This window comes from Microcaecilia unicolor, chromosome 11 (assembly GCF_901765095.1).
Source record: "Microcaecilia unicolor chromosome 11, aMicUni1.1, whole genome shotgun sequence".
Taxonomy (NCBI): Eukaryota; Metazoa; Chordata; class Amphibia; order Gymnophiona; family Siphonopidae; genus Microcaecilia; species Microcaecilia unicolor.
In genome coordinates this window covers 201,972,781-201,992,722 of record NC_044041.1, presented here as the reverse complement: position 1 = coordinate 201,992,722, position 19,942 = coordinate 201,972,781, and the positions used below count along the sequence as shown (strand labels likewise).

General features: G+C 43.4%; 1 protein-coding gene across 1 annotated transcript in view; it reads left to right on the top strand.

The window, feature by feature from the left end:
* Nucleotides 1–19,942, top strand: part of SH3D21 (SH3 domain containing 21) — an 81,384-nt gene that overhangs the window by 17,838 nt on the left and 43,604 nt on the right. The window contains 2 exon segments of the mRNA XM_030218095.1: nucleotides 16,943–17,055; nucleotides 18,514–18,604. Of these exon segments, the coding sequence (XP_030073955.1) occupies nucleotides 16,943–17,055; nucleotides 18,514–18,604 (204 nt within the window).

Below are 19,942 nucleotides of genomic sequence, written 5' to 3'. Positions count from 1 at the left end.
ATTAAAGTAATCTATCAGAGCTAAAACTGACTGTGATGTAATGTGGTTCTGAAGTCACATTTATCCATCACCGTGGAAAGCAGATTGTGGAGTACCGCAAGGATCACCGCTATCACCGATCCTATTCAACTTAATGATGACCCCACTTGCCAAGTCCTTATCCAACCATGGCCTTAACCCTTTCATATATGCAGACGATGTCACAATATACATTCTTTACAAAACCAAACTGACTGAAATCACCAACGAAATGAAGCTCGGCCTGAACATCATGGATTCATGGGCAAATGCATTTCAACTAAAACTCAATAAAGAAAAAAACTCATTGTCTCATCCTCTCATTCCAACACAGCGCGGACATCCCCACAAGTATCAACACCCCAGATCACACCCTTCCTATCTCAGACAGCTTGAAAATCCTCGGCGTTACAATGGACCATAACTTAACACTAGAGAGCCAAGTGGCATCCACAACAAAAAAAATGTTCCACTCAATGTGGAAACTCAAGTGCGTGAATCAATTCTTCCCGAGGGAAACATTTCGCAACCTGATACAATCAATGGTACTAAGCCACTTAGATTACTGCAATGGAATTTATGCAGGATAGAAAGAACAAACCTTAAAGAAACTACAGACCACTCAAAACACGGCAGCTAGGCTTATATTTGGTAAAATGCAATTTGAAAGCGCAAACCCCTCCGCGAAAAAATACACTGGCTCCCAATCAAAGAATGCATCGCCTTCAAAATCTGCACCCTGGTTCACAAAATCATCTACGGAGAAGCACCGAGTTACATGACAGACTTAATCGACTTACCAATTAGAAATACATCCGAATCAACACGATCTTATGTAAATCTGCACTACCCAAGCTGCAAAGGACTTAAATACAAAACAACTTATGCATCTAGTTTTTCCTACATAAGCACACAACTGTGGAACGCATTACCAAAAGCCTTGAAAACGACGTACGACCACCTAAACGTCCGGAAATCACTAAAAACCAACCTGTTTAAAAAGGCATACCCTACCGATCCAACTTAAATACCTACTACTACTACTACTACTTATCATTTCTATAGCGCTACAAGGCATACGCAGCGCTGTACACCATACACAAAAAGACAGTCCCTGCTCAAAGAGCTTACAATCTAGATAAGACAGGTAAACAGACAGAACAATTAAGGGTAAGGGAATAAAGAGGTGAGGATAAAAGGACAGGGCAAGTGAGTTAGGAGTCAAAAGCAGTGGTAAAGAGGTAGGCTTTGAGTTTGGACCTAATCTCTGCAACACAACCAAACTAAAGCACGTCATGGACATAACACAACTCTTCCGTTCTCCGATTCCCTAAAGTGGCTGTGCCACATGAACTTGATCTTACCACAACATCACCCTGTATTTGTTCACACCGGAGCCTGCATAGGCCTCTCCGGTACTATGTAAGCCACATTGAGCCTACAAATAGGTGAGAAAATGTGGGATACAAATGTAATAAATAAATAAATAAGGAAGTCTTGAGTGTAAAAAAAAAAATTTTCTTATAACCTGCGAAACCAGTGCTGAAAACTTAAGCCTCAATCAAATACTACCTCCAAATAAGTAGAACAAATTGGTGGAAACTGGTTTTTCACTTTCAATTCTGCAGTAACTGCAGGATCAGAACTTTACCTGATAATTAACAGTTCAGTGTTTAGATCAAGGCTAACACCATTAGTCTTAAACCAATGCAAAGAGGGGCTGATGCTTAAAACTAATGCCAGTGTTAAAAAGTGACTAGCGCCGGATTTGCGCACATGTTGTTGTGCGGCAAATGCTCAAAAGGCTTTGAGCACGGGTGTTAATGTATATGCTAAAGAAGAAGCAAATGATAGTCCATAATGCCGAAAAATGATCACCAAGCCAGGGGCAGCATAGAAAGCTTTCAGGAGAAGATTTCTTTTCAGTTTCTCACATTGAACTGCTGCTTACAAGCAGAAGGAAGTCCGTGCAGGTTTTAAGTGCTAATAATGAGAAAGTGAAAGCACACATCGGCGCCTGTTTTTCTGCTCTTTAAATATGAGCCTTTCAAAAATGTAAAGTGGAAACAATTTTTGAAAGGTTCATATTTAAAAGCACAGAAAAAGAAGCGCTGATGTGTGCTTGCTTTTCTGGGTTTGTCTGGGCAAGCACACAAGAGTGACGCTTACCACAAAACCTTTGAGCATATGTGTCAGACATGATCCTCACCTTACTTCTGGTTCATTAACTGCAAATTAACTGTGCATATCATTTGCATATGATTTCTTTTGAGCATCACTTCTCTGTTTTTTGTTTTGTTTTTTTGCGTCCATTTTGTGTTATGGGCTTTTGCGCCCGGCTTTGAGCATTGACCTCAGAAAGTGTAAAGTCTTTCATATGTTTTCACGATACTTGAAACCCCCATGAGCTGGTAGAAAATGACATCATGTCAAAGCAAAAAAATCAAGAAAATTACATCTACAGTAGTGTTCTCAAACAATCACATGCAGGGTGTAGGCAAAGATTAAACAAATGAGAAACAGACGGACTCCTGTGGAACTCCTTTGGATAACACATACAGCAGAAAGTGTCATTACCTATTTGGACCTGATCAGAGCCACTTTAGGACATGAGAATCAATGACAGAATCTTGAAGTCTGGATAGCAAAATCAAATGTAAAACAATCAAAAGCCATAGAAACGTCAAGAAAAGTTACAATAATTGTTAATTTAAAGCTTACAATAATAATAATAATAAAAATCTTTAAACATGAAACAGTTAAATAACAAACACTAAGACTGAATCTCTTACTGTTTGCTGATACTATCTGCCAGAAGAACACAACTCAGGCTTCATGCTCCATTTCCTCTGTGCAGAAACGGAGTAATACAGAAACAGTTCTTTCCCAAGCAAGAAGGCACCCGTAAGTAGCCCAAAGGTCTCCTTTTACCCCGTGGCCGGCTGTTTTGTTACAAGGAACTACTTCACAGCACTGCTTTTTCTAATGAAAACACCACCTTATATTCAACATTCATCCACTGTTTGCAGATGCTTAGAAACATATTTCACATAGCATGTGGTATGTCAAAACCTTGCAAAAAATGCACAAGAGGAACTAGCAGAAATGTACCAAAGGTTACTTAAGTGCAGCCACTGTAAAGAAAGATTGTTCGGCCTTTGGGTGCCAAGACCCAGTGACTTACCCACTGGTAAAGCTGGCCAGATGACACTGAGGATACCACTCTACTGAACAGAATTGGAGGTAGTTGAGACCAACACTTCTGTCCATCCACATGTAACCAATCATGTTTTAAATATATCCCTAATGCACATGCATGCGTGGGCATCTTTTTGTGACTTGCCCACTGCTCAGCATGGGAGCGTTAGTGAGTTCCCAGTGACCCGTTTTTGGCCAATTCTTGAACATAGGAGCGTGAGTGAGTTCCTTGTGACCTGTTTTGATCGACCCCTGATGATACTCGGTTGAGCGAAACATAGACCATGTTGGGTCAATTATAAGACAACAGGGTCTAGTTAAGTACAAGAAGTATCTTTTGTATCTTGAAGAACTTTTGTGACTGGCCACGGTCACACTCTGACGGATGGGGGCGTTGGCAACAGTTTATATGGTGGAGATCCAGTCAGCAAAAGTCCGTGTTTGATGTACACAGCATTTGAAATTACACGTTCTGGATTTCACAGGTTCCTCAGCGTTGAGGTGGACTTCCGTATACTTTGGGAATTTGGAATTGACAACTGTTGATAGGCTGCATTTTTTGGTGGTCGATCTTTATTGGATCATCACCTTTAAGGCATAAGGATTACTGAAGGACTGTTGAGATGCGTCTTAGATAACTTATGTATCCTGTTACCTGCCGCCTTATACACTTCATGATGCAATATATCGGACGTATGGTTTCGTTAATGACGACATGCCATTACAATAAGTATTGTGAGATTGGGAGTGTGCTGGTGGTGTGAGTAGTGTGATTGAACTGGAGAGATGGTGTTAGTGTGAAGGTTTTTAGGTTTTAACAGTAATATGTATTGTGGAATATTTTGATATCCTATATAATAAAAAGCACCTCCAACATTCTGAAGCTGTGGCAGTGTAGGGTTCGTAAGTCTGTAGTTCAGCGTTTCATTGGCTCTCACTGTCAACGAAGAACCAATCAGACAGAACGGAACTTGGAGGAGGGAAGTGGAGTGGATTGAATCTCTAACAAACAATCATATACAGGGAGGTACGAACATCAGTGGAGGCAAATGCACGGAACGGAAGGGAAGACAAACATTTAATCACTTTGTCACACACAGACATCACACACACACACACACACACACACACACACACTCTCACTCACTCTGTGTATCTCTCTCTTACACTGTCTGTAAAACACACTGTCACTCTCAGTCTCTCACATGGGCAACTGTATGTTGCATTCTCACGAGTAAGGAGCTCTTCTGATGTGATTGTTAAACTGATTGAAGGGCCTGAACAAGGAAAACTTTTACACAAAAAATATTGTATATAAAGAAATCTTACAAATGTAAACAACAATTATATTCAGAATACAACCGTGGAAACATTAATGGCAGGAACTCATTATTTATTTTATTGCATTTGTATCCCACATTTTCCCACCTTTTTGCAGGCTCAAAGTGGCTTACAATACATCATGGATAGTGGAAATGAGAGGGGATTAACCATTTGGTATTACAGAAGGATTTTGGGTTGCATGGTAATGGAATACTTAATGATAGTATAACAGAAGGCATTATTAACATTACTGGATATATGTATTCACATGTTTTGATCTTTGTGGTATGTCTTGTCGAAGAGATGGGTCTTTAGTAGTTTGCGGAAGCTGGTCAGTTCATAGGTCGCTTTTAGGTTACGTGGCAATGCATTCCAGAATTGCGTGCTCGTATAGGAAAAGGTTGACGCATGCATTAATTTGTATTTCAGACCTTTGCAGTTGGGGAAGTGAAGATTGAGGAATGTACGAGATGATTTTTTGGCATTTCTGGGTGGCAGGTCTATCAGGTCGGACATATAGGCTGGGGCCTCACCATGGATGATTTTATTTACTAGGGTACATACTTTAAACGTGATGCGTTCTTTGAGTGGGAGCCAGTGCAGTTTCTCTCGTAGGGGTTTTGCACTTTCGTATTTTGATTTTCCAAATATGAGTCTGGCTGCCGTGTTCTGGGCTGTTTGGAGTTTTTTGAGTATTTGCTCTTTACAGCCAGCGTAAAGTGAGTTGCAGTAGTCTAAGTGACTGAGTACTAATGATTGTACCAGATTACGGAAGACGGTCCTTGGGAAGAATGGTCTTATTCTTTTTAATTTCCACCTTGAATGGAACATCTTTTTGGTTGTGTTTTTCGCGTGATTCTCAAGTGTTAGGTGCCGATCAATGGTGACTCCAAGAATTTTCAGGGTGTCCGAAATTAGTAGATTTAGTTTTGGTGTATTGATGGTAGTGAATTTGCTCGTGTTGTGTTGAGAGGTGAGTACTAGGCATTGGGTTTTTTCTGCGTTGAGTTTTAGTTGAAAGGCATCTGCCCAGGAGTGCATGATATGTAGACTTTGGTTGATTTCATTGGAAATTTCTTTTAGGTCTTGTTTGAATGGGATGTAGATCGTTACATCATCTGCATGTATGTACGGGTTGAGGTTTTGGTTTGATAATAGTTTGGCCAAGGGTGTCATCGTTAGGTTGAATATAGTCGGTGAGAAGGGAGATCCCTGTGGAACTCCACATTCAGGTGTCCATGCGGCTGATGTATTACATTGCTAGCACCCGTTTCATTGCATTAAGAAACGGGCCTTTTTTACTAGTAAGTAATAAAGATTTTGAATACTTGATAGTTGTGCTTGGTAAAATGTAATGCACATGCCTACACTAGCTCTCTAAGATATTTGTATCTATCTTATGCCTAGTCATAGGGATGTCCTGAAATGTAGACCTGTTGGAATACCTCCCACACTTGGCTAGGAACCACTGTTTTGGAGGGAATGTGACTGTTCTGCTTTAGGGAGAAGGACCATTTGCTTCCATACGTCACCTGGAACTGTGCCTTGGTAGTGGGTGGCTGCTTCAGTCAGAGCTGGCACTTGAAATTCGTTGATTCAGTCCCGCAATGAGTAGCTGACAGTTGTCTCTCGGTACCATAGAGTTGGACTGGGATGTTATCCTTCCCATTGACTGGTATAATGTTTATCTTCAGTTCCTCAATGTGACTCATTTGGAGTCTTTTTCTACAACTCTTTTCCCCACAGCGTTGGATGTGGTCAGATTTATGTTTAAAACAAATAGGAGATAATATTTTTCACCCAATGCATAGATGGCTTGGAACTCATTGCTAAAAGCAGTGTAGATTTTTGTATTGGCCCTATAAACGACTTGTCGTGAGATGATATACTGTAAATATTATTCCAATAAAAAAGTTTTAAAAATTAGGTTTGGATAAATTCCTGGAGGAAAAATCCACAAACCGTTAAGGTAGACCTAGAGAAGGCCACTGCTTATCTCTGGGATAAGTAGTATGGAATCTTGCTATTTTTTGGTATCGTGCCAAGTACTTGTACCTGGATTGGCCACTGTTGGAAGCAGGTGATTCTTGTGTTCTAATCTAGGTACCACCTTTCAAAATGCCCAGGGCAGGATGGTACAGACATAAAGGGGGTAATTTCATAACAAGGCACCAATGTGATATGTCCAAAAAGAAAAGCCATCATATACTTAAATGCCTGTAATGTATGGATGGTAAATCAGGACCATAAGAACGAGAGCTTCATTCACAAATGAACAATGTGCTGACTACCAACAGGTCTTCGATTCAATCATCACTGCCACGAAAAAGGTTTTCTTTTTAGTATTTGTATATGCAATAAAATCTATTTGACAGAATATTAGTTCGGTGTTAAATAGGAGTGGCGGGGGGAAGAGGGGTTGGTGGTTGAGAGGCTAGGATAGGGGAGGGCAGACTTATACGGGGTCTGTGCCAGAGCCGGTGATGGGAGGCGGGACTGGTGGTTGGGAGGCGGGAAATACTGCTGGACAGACTTATACGGTCTGTGCCCTGGAAAAGACAGGTACAAATCAAGGTAAGGTATACACATATGAGTTTATCGTGGGCAGACTAGATGGACCGTGCAGGTCTTTTTCTGCCTTCATCTACTATGTTACTATGTATTTAGGGCTGAACTCTAAAGCATTAATATTATAAAGCACTGTATAATACATTAGCATGTACTAACAGAATACTTCCCAGTCCATGAGTAGCTTTGCATCCCTTGTCAGTAATACAAAGCTGCCATTATGTTGTCTGACTTGATAACAAGTTTTATGGAACTGTCTCAGGCACCTCTGCTCTGCTTACATTGAAGATGGAATCTTTTTTTGCATACCATCCGCTTGCTCCCCAATGGATTTTGTGCGCTGTCAAACTTCCATGACCGCCCGGCAGTGAGGGTTTTTTTAAACGTAGTTATTTATATTTTCAAATGTCAATACAGAGAAAAATGTGGTCAAAATAAGACCACACTCATGACATCATGAACAAACCAAGACACCAATTTCAGCTCTGAAATATTGTAGTCTGCTAATTTCAGATAGCAGGAGCTACAGAGGAATATAGCTTTATTGAGAAGGTATAATTACCTATTACGTATTGTGTTGACATTGTAAGTAGTATACCATGCCATACTTTGTATTGTTATTTGAATATTTTTAATGCTGTAATTGCCTATTGCTCATGTTTGATCTGCTCTTACTGTAAACCGCCTTGAGTGAATTCCTTCAAAAAGGCGATAAATAAATCCTAATAAATAAATCAACTTAAATGTAGGAGGTCACGTAATGCTGGCCCACTTAGTATCATATTGAAGCTGGAAGGATTGCTGGATCTACATTCAAATATCCAGTACTGCTCTCTCCATGCTAATATGGCCAAGCGGTTGCCACCGTATTTAAAGATGAACTAATACAGATCCTCAAATGGTCTCCTGTTTTGGGGTGTCTTTTTGCCTGCTGTCTCTAGTGTCTAAGGTGGATACAGAGGACCTTGCAGGACACTTCCTGTATTGGTGCACTCAGTGGTGTACCAAGGGGGGGGGGGGCGGTCCGCCCCGGGTGCACGCCGCTGGGGGGGTGCCGCGGCACGCGCCTGTCAGCTGAGTTTGCTAACTTCACTAACTTCTCTCGGTCGCTGCAGCTCCCTCTGCCCCGGAACAGGTTACTTCCTGTTCCGGCCGGGGCAGAGGGAGCTGCAGCAAACTGAGCGAACTCAGCCGACAGGCGCGCGCCGCGGCACCCCCCTCCAGCGGCGTGCACCCGGGGGGGGGGGGGTCATTTCACCGGGGGGGGGGGGGTCATTTCACCGGGGGGGGGGGGGGCTGCGCTGCACCTGGGGGGGGGGGCACATCGGCGATCCGCCCCGGGTGTCATGCAGGCTAGGAACGCCACTGGGCGCACTGACATTCAGTGAAGTATTGGTTCCCGAGGGATCCAGCAGTGAGGAGACTGGAAAGGACAAAATGAGATCTACCCAAATGATGCTTAATTCCAGAGTTACCAAGTTACCCAGTTCCAGGGAGATTTTGCGACCAGTCCTGGTTGGTAATCCCTGATTTTAACCATTGAAATCAGTGCTGCATGTCCCTTAATGCAGTGTTTCCCGAGTCCAGTCTTGGAATACCCCTTGCCAGTCAGGCTTTCAGGATATCCACAATGAATATGCATGAATTTGATTTGCATACACTGCCTCCATTGTATGCAAATCTTTTTCATGCATATTAATTGTGGCTATCCTGAAAACCTGACTGGCAAGCGGTACTCCAGGACCGGACTTGGGAAACACTGCCTTAATGCACTGTGATGGGGTTGTCGGCAATAACAGACTGGCCTAAAATCTCCCTCCTGGAAATGCGTAACATGGCAGCTCTGAGTGTTAGAGAGTTCCTGAGAAACTTGGGATTTCGGGACTCTTGAGTAGGGTTACCATATGTCTGGATTTCCCCGGACATGTCCTCTTTTTGAGGACATGTCCGGGGCATCCGGCGGGTTTTGCCCGCCTTCCTGTTTGTCCGGATTTCTGGACAAACGGGCGGGCGGGCAGGCGAGTGGCACTATGAGTCTCCCCTCCCCTCCCCTTTCCTTACTTACTATCTGCCCTGGTGTTCTACTGACCTCTTTGGGGCAAGAAAGAGCCCCCTCTTTCCTGCCCGGAGTGCTGCCTGTCCTTGCCCTGCATCCTTCTCAGTCTCGGCTCGGGATTCAAAATGGCCGCCGAGGGTTGAAGCGGCCTCGCAAGACTTCAGCTCTCGGCGGCCATTTGAATCCTGAGCCAAGACCGAGAAGGATGCAGGGCAAGGCAGCGCTCCGGGCAGAAAAAATGGGGCTCTTTCCTGCCCAGAAGAGGTCACTAGACCACCAGGGCAGTAGACAGTAAGCGGAGGGGAGGGGAATATGTGAAGGGGGAGGGGAGGTGATGGGGGGGAGGGGAGGGGAATATGTGACAGGGGATGGGGTGAGAGCGAGAAAGGGCGGGGCGAGGATCCGAAAGGGACGTGGTGTGGGCGGGGCAGGGGACATGGTGTGGGCGGGGCAGGGGCGGGGCATGTGTCCTCTTTTTCAGAGGACAAAATATGGTAACCCTACTCTTGAAGGAACCTGAGAGATGAAATGGGGGAAGGAGAAGCACTCCTATGTCAACCTGTCGTTACACAATAACAGAACCTAGGAGCATTGAAAAGCAAACAAACCAACAAAGAATCTAGGCATAGACAATTCCTTTCAAATGCTAAAAAAAAAAAAAGAAGAAAAAAAAACCTGTTTAAAGATGCAGTTCACGGTTGCCAGATGGGTGGTTTTCCCGGCCAATTGGGCGGTTTTCTGCAACCTGCCGCGGGAAACTTTTGCCCGCGGTGAGTTGCGGTTTTTTGGGCTCGTTGTGTTTTTTGTGCGGATTTTGGGGCGGTTTTTCGGCCGGCGGGGGGTGGGGCTAAGGGCGACAGAGGCGGGGGTTTGTGATGTTTTGGGCGGGGTTTGGTGACGTATTGGGCGTGGCGATGATGGTGGGGCGGGGCTGATGACGGCAGGGGCGGGGCGAGGGTGATGACAAAAGGGGTGGGGCTGATGACGGCGGGGGCGGGGGTGATGACGGAAGGGGCGGGGTTGATGACGACGGGGGTGGGGGTGATGACGGAAGGGGTGGGGTTGATGACGGCGGGGTGGAGTGTGTGCGGTTTTTGGGCTGTTTTGTGTGGGAATTTTTTTTTTTTTTTTTTGGCAACCCCTGATACAGTTCAATTTTCATGACTACACATGATCCTCTCCCCAGAAGACCTTGTTTTTCCAAATGCTGGAAACATCAGCTCAGCTAATGATAACACCAATTTGGTTGTATTATTTGCTTGATGTGCCAAAGGGTTTCTCTTATGGGTAAAGGGGTCCATTGTTCTATCCTTCCTGTTTTCTAGGAGTGATAGTTTAGGGATGGCCTTGTCCTGGGGGTAACATCCCTGACTCTCTTGCATCTAGAAACATGTAACTTGTCAGGTTCAGGCTTGGTTGAAAGGACTGCAAATTTGCTTGTTCTCTGGGAAAAGAAAATTAGTGCAAGTTCTGTCTTTTGTTTCCTAAAAGAAGTGGGCGCTATTAATTTGTCTGCACAGCACTTACAAAGCCAGCAAAATGAAGTTCAGTACGCAAACAGCTATCTAAAGATTCATTCATTTAATTCTGATATTTTGACCCTTTGCTGGGGTTTTGTAGGAACTGGTGCCAAGAGGGATCTGGCAGCTGTTACCAGCAGAGACGCTGAGGCGCTGGGTACAATGGAAGAAATGTGGCTCAGGAATTGTTAGTTACAGCAGAGTGCTAGGAGGCGTTTAATAGGCAGGAAGCAGGAACACAGGCACTGAAAAGCAAACAAGGCTGGTCAAAGTGCCAGGCTAAAGTGTTTGGAAATGGCACAGTTTCTGCCACCGTCTAACGTGGTCTGGGTGTTGCCGCACAAACACTGCAGGCCTGGAAGAGAACTCGCTGAACTTAGAGCCAGGGAGTGTGCAAATACGAGTCTTGGGGAAACCACCTTTATTGGAGACGCCACCATCAGCGCTAAATTCAGGCAACTTTGCAAATTTTAAAAAGTCAGATCACAAGGGTAGCAGCACTAATCACAGTGCACAAGTTAAATTCCAACAATGTTCCTGTACTCCAGAACTTTGGCTGGTGCCTCTGGAACTACAGCATTCACCACCATGGTCTTAAGCTTGAGGACATCATTTAAAAACTGAGGGGGGTCTTTTACTAAAGATTAGCTCGAGTTAGGAATAAAATGGGACCTGCTGCAGATAGCTCGAGCTAACCTTTAGTAAAAGACCCCCTATCTGAGGGTGATAGTATAGTAACGTAGTAGATGATGGCAGAAAAAGACCTGCACGGCCCATCCAGTCTGCCCAACAAGATAAACTCATATGTGCTACTTTTTGTGTATACCTGACCTTGATTTGTATCTGCCATTGTCAGGGCACAGACCGTAGAAGTCTGCCCAGCACTAGCCCTGCCTCCCCCCACAGGCTCTACTACTACTACTCAACATTTCCAAAGCGCTACCAGACTCACGCAGCGCTATACTGTCACCCAATCTCGGCTAAGCTTCTGAGGATCCCTTCCTTCTGAGCAGGATTCCTTTATGTTTATCCCACGCATGTTTGAATTCCGTTACCGTTTTCATCTCCACCACCTCCCGCGGGAGGGCATTCCAAGTATCCACTTGTATATGTATATGATCAGACACAAACTCTTCCTTACTTATGCCCCATATGTATGTTTGTTTTTTTATTGGTATTTGATAATACCGCATAGGCTGACAAGTATGTCATTGCGGTTTACATACAAAAAGAAAAGAACGCCATGAAAATATAAGAAAGAGATACAATCATACCAAATGAACACAACAGACAAACAATATGTTGGAGAGGGGGAGAGGTTATACAGTAACAGAGGAAAACTGCAAGGGCGCCACATGCATGCGCTGGGATCTCAGAGCATATGTCTAAAATTGTCCTCACAAAAGTAAGTCTTCGGTAACATTTTAAACTTAGTGTAAGATTGTTCAGATCGCAAGAAAGGCAGAAGATTATTCCAGAGCTGAGCGATGAGAATAAAGAATGCCGACTGCCTGGGATTCAAGATGAGCATGATGTGGAAAAGGGAGGACCAGGCAGCGAGAGTTGAAAGAGCGCAGCCTGCGTGCAGGAATAGAAGGTGTAGTGCGTGAGGACAGGTAGGAAGGAGTGCCTTGCTAGTAGGCTTTGTGAGCAAGACGGAGGACTTTGAAATGCACCCTGGTGTGAACGGGCAACCAGTGGAGACGGAAAAGGAGAGAGGATGCGTGCTCAAAGTGTTGGACACCACATAGAAAATGCAACAGGATCCTGGTGTATTTGGCCCTTCTGATTGAACATTACTGTATTTGTTCATACCGGAATTGGCGAACGCCTTTACGATACTATGTAAGCCACATTGAGCCTGCAAATAGGTGGGAAAATGTGGGATACAAACGTAAGAAATAAATAAAATAGAAGGCAGGCTGCTGTGTTCTGAAGCATTTGAGTTGGAATTTAGGAACATCAGCTTATACTGAGTTGCAGTGGTCAACGCAGGACGTTACAAAAGCAGAAAAGTCAAGTATGTTCCTTAGCGAACGAATTCGATGAAGGGCAAAAATCTGTAGAACAGAGGATATTTGTTGACGGAATGTCAGACCAGAGTCAAGGATAATACTTAGGTAACAAAAATGATCTGTGGGCAAAGTAGACGTGTTCAATAAACACAAAGGTTCCTTGGGGTAAGGAAGATGTCCAGAGATCCAGCATGCCATTGTTTTGTTAGCACTGAGCACAAGCTTGTGTCTAGAAAACCAGGTGGATACTGAATGGAGACACCATTGCAGAGGGGCAATGTCTGGGCATACGGTGGAAGTTGGGTAATAAAGAGGAATGTCATTGACATAAATTAGCACCTTGATTCCCAAGTGAGGTGAAGGAATCACAAGAGGATTGTGAAATATTACGAGAGGACCTTATGAGACTGGGCATCTAAATGGCAGATGACGTTTAATGTGAGCAAGTTGCAAAGTGGTGCATGTGGGAAAGAGGAACCCGAATTATAGCTACGTAATGGAAGATTCCACATTAGGAGTCACCGACCAGGAAAGGGATCTAGTTGTCATCAGTGTGCGGTGGCAGCTAAGAAAGCAAATAGAATGTTAGGTATTATTAGGAAAGGAATGGAAAACAAAAATGAGGATGTTATAATGCCTTTGTATCGCTCCATGGTGCGACCACACTTCGACTATTGTGTTCAATTCTGGTTGCCGTATCTCAAAAAAGATATAGTGGAATTAGAAAAGGTGCAGAGAAGGGCGACGAAAATGATAAAGGGGATGGGATGACTTCCCTATGAAGAAAGGCTAAAGCGGCTGGGGCTCTTCAGCTTGGACAAAATACGGCTGAGGGGAGATATGATAGAGGTCTATAAAATAATGAGTGGAGTGGAACGGGTAGACATGAATCACTTGTTTACTTTTCCAAAAATACTAGGACCAGGGTGCATGCAATGAAGCTACAAAGTAGTAAATTTAAAACAAATCAGAGAAAACATTTCTTCACTCGACATGCAATTAAACTCTGGAATTCGTTATCAGAGAGTATAGTAAAATCAGGTAGCTTAGCGGAGTTTAAAAAAAGATTCGGATAGCTTTCTAAAAGAAAAGTCCATAAGCCATTATTAAGATGGACTTGGGGAAAGTCCACTGCTTATTTCTAGGATAAGCAGCATAAAATGTATTGTACTGTTTTGGGATCTTGCCAGGTACTTGTAACTTGGATTGGCCACTGTTGGAAACAGGATGCTGGGCTTGATGGACCTTTGGTCTGTCCCAGTATGGCAATACTTACGTTCCTATGTAAGTCTTGAATAACAGTGGTAAGGGGACTTAAATAGCAGAGGGGACAACATTTAAAACTGGGGCATGCTTCATGAGATAGGACATGATAGGGATGTGGAGGAGGGAGAAGCAGTGGACAGACAGAAAAGACGCAAACTATTTAAGAACTGTGCAACCAAGAGCAATCTCAGAGAGCTGATCTAGCAGGAGAGAATTGTCTACCAAATCGAAGGCTAAGGATAAGTCAAGAGAAATAAGGATGAAATTGGTATTGAGTGCTGAATGAAGTTCGTTTAATAAATTTGTCACAAGTGTTTCAGTACATACAGTTCCCATTGAAGTCTTAAAATAAGGCCCTGATTTGGTTGTCATAAAAACCCAATCAGGACCCTTCCCTACTGATCGCGAGTTATCTTTTGAGTCCAGTTCTTGCTCCGGAAACCTGGGCCCATTGTTAGACGTGATGGGGCCCGGGTCAAAAAATTGTAAGGTAGCTCCACATCCTGCCAGCAGGCTGTGCTACCTTCAGTTCTGGGCAGACTTGGGGGCCCCTTTAACATGGGACCCCAGGGCAAATAGCCTGTTTTCACCCTCCCCCCTTATGCTGGCCCTGCTGACATACCCTGTTTCCCTGAAAGTAAGACATCCCCCCAAAATAAGACCTAGTAGAGGTTTTCCTGAATTGGTAGATATAAGGCCTCCCCCGAAAGTAAGACCTAGCAAATTTTTGTTTGAAAGGAGGGCCGCTGAGAGCCGGACAAGGCCGCCCCCGGGCCCCCCCCCCCCCCTCCACCCACCCTCCATCGCTCCCGGAACTAACCTTAAAAGCCTCCTTTCACCTTTGCAGCAAGCAGCAGCAGGGCAGACCTCTCCTTCCTTCCGTGCCCTGCCCTCCCCTCGCGGACGTTACGTCAGGCGAGGGCGGGACACGGAAGGAAGGAGTGGCCTGCCCTGCTGCTGCTTGCTGCGAAGGTGAAAGGAGGTGTTTAAGGTTAGTTCCAGGAGCGATGGAGGGCGGGCGGGCCAACCCCGATCCAACCCCGATGTTTTCCCGAAAAATAAGACAGCCCCTGAAAATAAGACCTAGCGCATTTTTGGGGGCAAAAATTAATATAAGACAATGTCTTATTTTCGGGGAAACACGGTATTTCCAGAATGGTTTACAGTATTCATCATTGTAAACTGTCCTGTAATTTGATGATTTTGCTTTCTAAGCTTTGTTTACAATTTCAAAGTTCAGGGTCTTTATTAGCCACACACTATTTCTTTCTAATCCCTTGTCTGCAATATATACAAAACATCGCTAAGAAACTTATTATTTGCTGAAAGAAATTAGACCTTGTCACTCCACTGTTGAAAGCAGAGCACTGGTTGCCAGTTAAATCCCATATTATGTATAAGATTGTAAACATTAGTGTATAAAATTCACCGTTCTGGACAACCTCCTTTTCTCTCATTATTTAATCCCTTATTTGAGTACTTGAATCCTCCATTCCTTACGACTGAATCTCTTGACAATTCTCTTTTGACGTCTAGACTACTGCAATGGAATCTATGCGGGATGCAAAGAACAAATCATAAAGAAACTCCAAACTGCTCAAAACACAGCAGCAAGGCTCATATTTGGAAAAACGAGATTTGAAAGCGCCAAACCCCTATGAGAAAAACTGCACTGGCTTCCAATCAAAGAACGTATTGCGGTCAAAATCTGCACCCTGGTTCATAAAATCATCTACGGCGAAGCCCCGGGATACATGACAGACCTCATAGACCTACCAACCAGAAACACATCAAGATCAACACGAACATTCCTAAATCTCCACTACCCAAGCTGCAAAGGCCTCAAATACAAATCAACCTATGCATCCAGCTTCTCCTATATAAGCACACAACTATGGAACGCATTACCAAGCGCCGTGAAAACAACATATGACCACCTAAACTTCCGGAAATTACTGAAAACGAACCTGTTCAAAAAGGCATACCCTAACGATCCAACTTAAATGCCTTAACCCAGCAACACAACGAAACCAAAGCTCGTACTGGACATAACCTAACTCTTCCAACTTGCGATTCCCAAATGTATCTGTCACACATGAACTTTACTAAAACATCACTCTGTATTTGTTCATACCGGTACTGGCGGTCGCCTTTACGGTACTATGTAAACCACATTGAGCCTGCAAATAGGTGGGAAAATGTGGGATACAAATGTAACAAATAATAATAATAATACATAGAGAGACTCCATGTTCAACGTTGTTGGTCCTACCTTGAATGCCCTTCCGTCATATCTATCCTCCCACCAGTTTTCAAAAAGTCCCTTAAAATTTAATTATTTTCCTCTCCCTGCAGTAACTAGATGTTAGTATAGTACAGCTTCCCGGAGCCTCAGATTGGAGAGCACAACCTCTTTCTCCTTTCTTCTCTTGAATTGTAACATTTACCTTCTCTTCCCGTCTCTACCTCTTACCTATGTTGTGCTATTTCCTGGATTATTCCATTTCCCATTTCTTATGCAAACCACCCTGAAGGAACGACTAAAGGGCGGTATATCAAATACATTTGAACTTGAACTTTCCCATCCAGCAAACATCTTCAGCCTTACCCGGACATGTACCCTGGTGTCAAGCAGGGGCGGGTTTACAGCAATGTACCACTTATGTCCGTGCCATGATCACCTCTTTACAATTCTACTCGAGCCCTGGTCTCTAGGAGTTTGTCTGTTAGATTTTTAATTTGAATTCCTTTGCATTCTGGGCTTTATAATTGACATACCAGCAACAAACCACACTGGAACATGAGCTGACCTTGGTTGTATGGTTCCATGTTCCTTTCAAGCGCTGCTGTTCAGTCAGATCTGTGGGTTGGCTTTTTGGAGCTAATCAAATATTTAGGCAGAATTTCTGCCCTTGACAATCTTCAAAACGTTCCTGGAAAAAATCCTTCCATTAGAAATTTTTCCCTTGCATTTTCAGTTCAGAAAGTGAAAAAACAGCAGCGATGGTGTAAGGCAAGTTATTCCTACAGCCCGGGGAAACCAGACGAACTGGAGCTGACTGCTGGAGATATCGTTGAGGTGCTTCATGAGGTAAGGAAGGCATGAGCAACCAGTGAAATCTGTACATGCATTAAAAAGAATGAAGCTTTCCTGCTTTAAAATAGGGGAGGTAGGGAGGATGGTGGCCCAGACAATTAAAACAAGTGTACCAGGGCAAATATTTCCATACTCTGGGTTCAAAGATGGCCCATATTGGAAACAGTAACTGTGATTGGGCAGCATTTATTTTATTTTTTTCCTTACATTTGTACCCCGCTCTTTCCCACTCATAGCAGGTTCAATGCGGATTACATATTATATACAGGTCCTTATTTGTACCTGGGGCAATGGAGGGTTAAGTGACTTGCCCAGAGTGACAAGGAGCTGCCTGTGCCTGAAGTGGGAATTGAACTCAGCTCCTCAGTTCCCCAGGACCGAAGTTCACCACCCTAAACACTAGGCCACTCCTCCACTGTTGCTACTATTTGAGATTCTACATGGAATTTTGCTATTCCACTAGCAACATTCCATGTAGAAGTCTGCCCGCAGATCACCAATGTGGCCACACAGGCTTCTGCTTCTGTGAGTCTGACGTCCTGCACGTACGTGCAGGACGTCAGACTCACAGAAACAGAAGCCTGCGCAGCCTTCTACATGGAATGTTGCTAGTGGAATAGCAACATTCCATGTAGAATCTCCAATAGTAGCAACATTCCATGTAGAATCTCCAATAGTATCTATTTTATTTTTGTTACATTTGTCCCCTGCGCTTTCCCACTCATGGCAGGCTCAATGCAGCTTACATGGGGCAATGTAGGGTTAAGTGACTTGCCCAGAGTCACAAGGAGCTGCCTGTGCCTGAAGTGGGAATTGAACTCAGTTCCCCAGGACCAAAGTCCACCACTCTAACCACTAGGCCACTCCTCCACTCAATTTGGCAATCAATAAAACAAATCAATTTGGCAGGATGGTCTCCATTTCACATAATTTTCTTCTCTTTGAAGTTCTTTAACAATCCTGGGTTTATAAAATTAGAGAAACAAAGCCCCTGACATTTGAGCATAGTTAGAGAGTCCACAGTTTTAATAAGCTTTGTAATGTCAAACTTATATTTTTTTGAGACCTAAAACGATTAAAGATTATTTGTGTATTGAAAAAAGAATAATGATATTTTTGTTCAAGTCACTGGCTGATTTAAGCACCTTTGGTTAGAACCAAGGTAATATACTCTGTTCTGCATTTTATTTTCTTTACTTTGTATAAATGGTAATATTTTTTGGCTCCCCCTTTTTGGGATCTCCCTTTTCTTTATTGGGGGCTTGTGTGGTGATTCTTAGTTATTTCTTACTTTTCTTTTTATTTTTCTCGTATGTATCATCTGATTTAATGGACAAAATATTTTCTTTGTTATGCATAAATATTAATAAAAATAAAATAAATAAAAAGCCTGTAAGGAAAACTTGTTTTATTGAAATAACATCTCGCGATCTGTTTTGTGTTCTGCTGCAGATTGAAGATGGCTGGTGGTTGGGCAAGAAGGGTGTTCACATTGGAGCTTTTCCCTCCAACTTTGTGGAAGAACTGCCTGACCTCCCTTTGGGTAAAAAGTTACCAAATGAGTATTTTGTATAGGAATTTGGGGGGGGGGAGGGATGGAGAGGGCTGCAGAGAATAGAGAGAGACGTTTGCAGGCACTGTCATTTAATCTACAGTATTAATTCTCTATTAAAATATCAGACCACGATGTAGATGTTTTAAATGCACCACTACACGTGGGAGAGGTACAATTTGCCATCAGGACGTCCGCCCCATTAAAAACTCCAGGTCCGGATGGCTTCCCCGTAGAATTTTGTTAAGATTTTGAATTTGCAATTGTCACTGGTACTATTGCCAGTGTGTAATGGGTCCTTCAAATGGGGGGGGGGGGGGGGGTTCCACAAACTATATGAGGGGCTACTGTTATTCCCCTTTTGAAACCAGACCGTGATTTATTTATTTATTTATTATTTAATGCATTTGTATCCCACATTTTCCCACCTCTTTGCAGGCTCAATGTGGCTTACAATACATCAGGAATAGCGGAAAGATGAAAGAAAATATACATTTAGTATTACAGAAGGATCTAGAGTAACATAATAGCTAAGAACATGATGGTAGTTTAACAAGCAAGTGTAAGGCAATGTACGTTTAGGAGTTCATATTTGTTACTCTTTGTGGTGTGCCTTGTTGAAGAGATGTGTCTTCAGTAGTTTGCGGAAGTTAGTTAGTTCATAGATTGCTTTTAAGTTGCGCGGCAGCGCGTTCCAGAATTGTGTGCTCAGGTAGGAGAAGGTTGACGCATGCGTTGGTTTGTATTTTAGACCTTTACAGTTGGGGAAGTGAAGATTCAGGAATGTACGGGATGACGTTTTAGCATTCCTGGGTGGTAGGTCTATCAGGTCTGACATGTATGCTGGGGCGTCTCCGTGGATGATTTTGTGAACTAGGGTGCATATTTTGAACGTGATCCGTTCTTTGAGTGGGAGCCAGTGTAGCTTTTCTCGCAGGGGTTTAGCACTTTCATAATTTGTTTTACCGAATATGAGTCTAGCTGCAGTGTTCTGAGCTGTGAAGTTTCTTGATTATTTGCTCTTTTCAGCCAGCGTAGAAGTGCATTGCAGTAATCTAGATGGCTGAGTACCATTGATTGTACCAGGTTGCGGAAGACGGCCCTTGGGAAGAACTAGTTCTTGTAGACCTATTTTTCTACTTAATGTAGCTTGATAGCTTCACATCAGGCAGGCTTTATTAAGGGCTGTAACGTACAGTTGGTGACTTTTTGTTTTATGGATTGCCTGCACTGTTCCTTGTTTCCAACCTGGACTTCTAACCTCTGCAAGAGAGAGAGGGATTGGAAACTGTTTTGATTATTTTGATTGTTTAATTTTTGTTTTTTTTC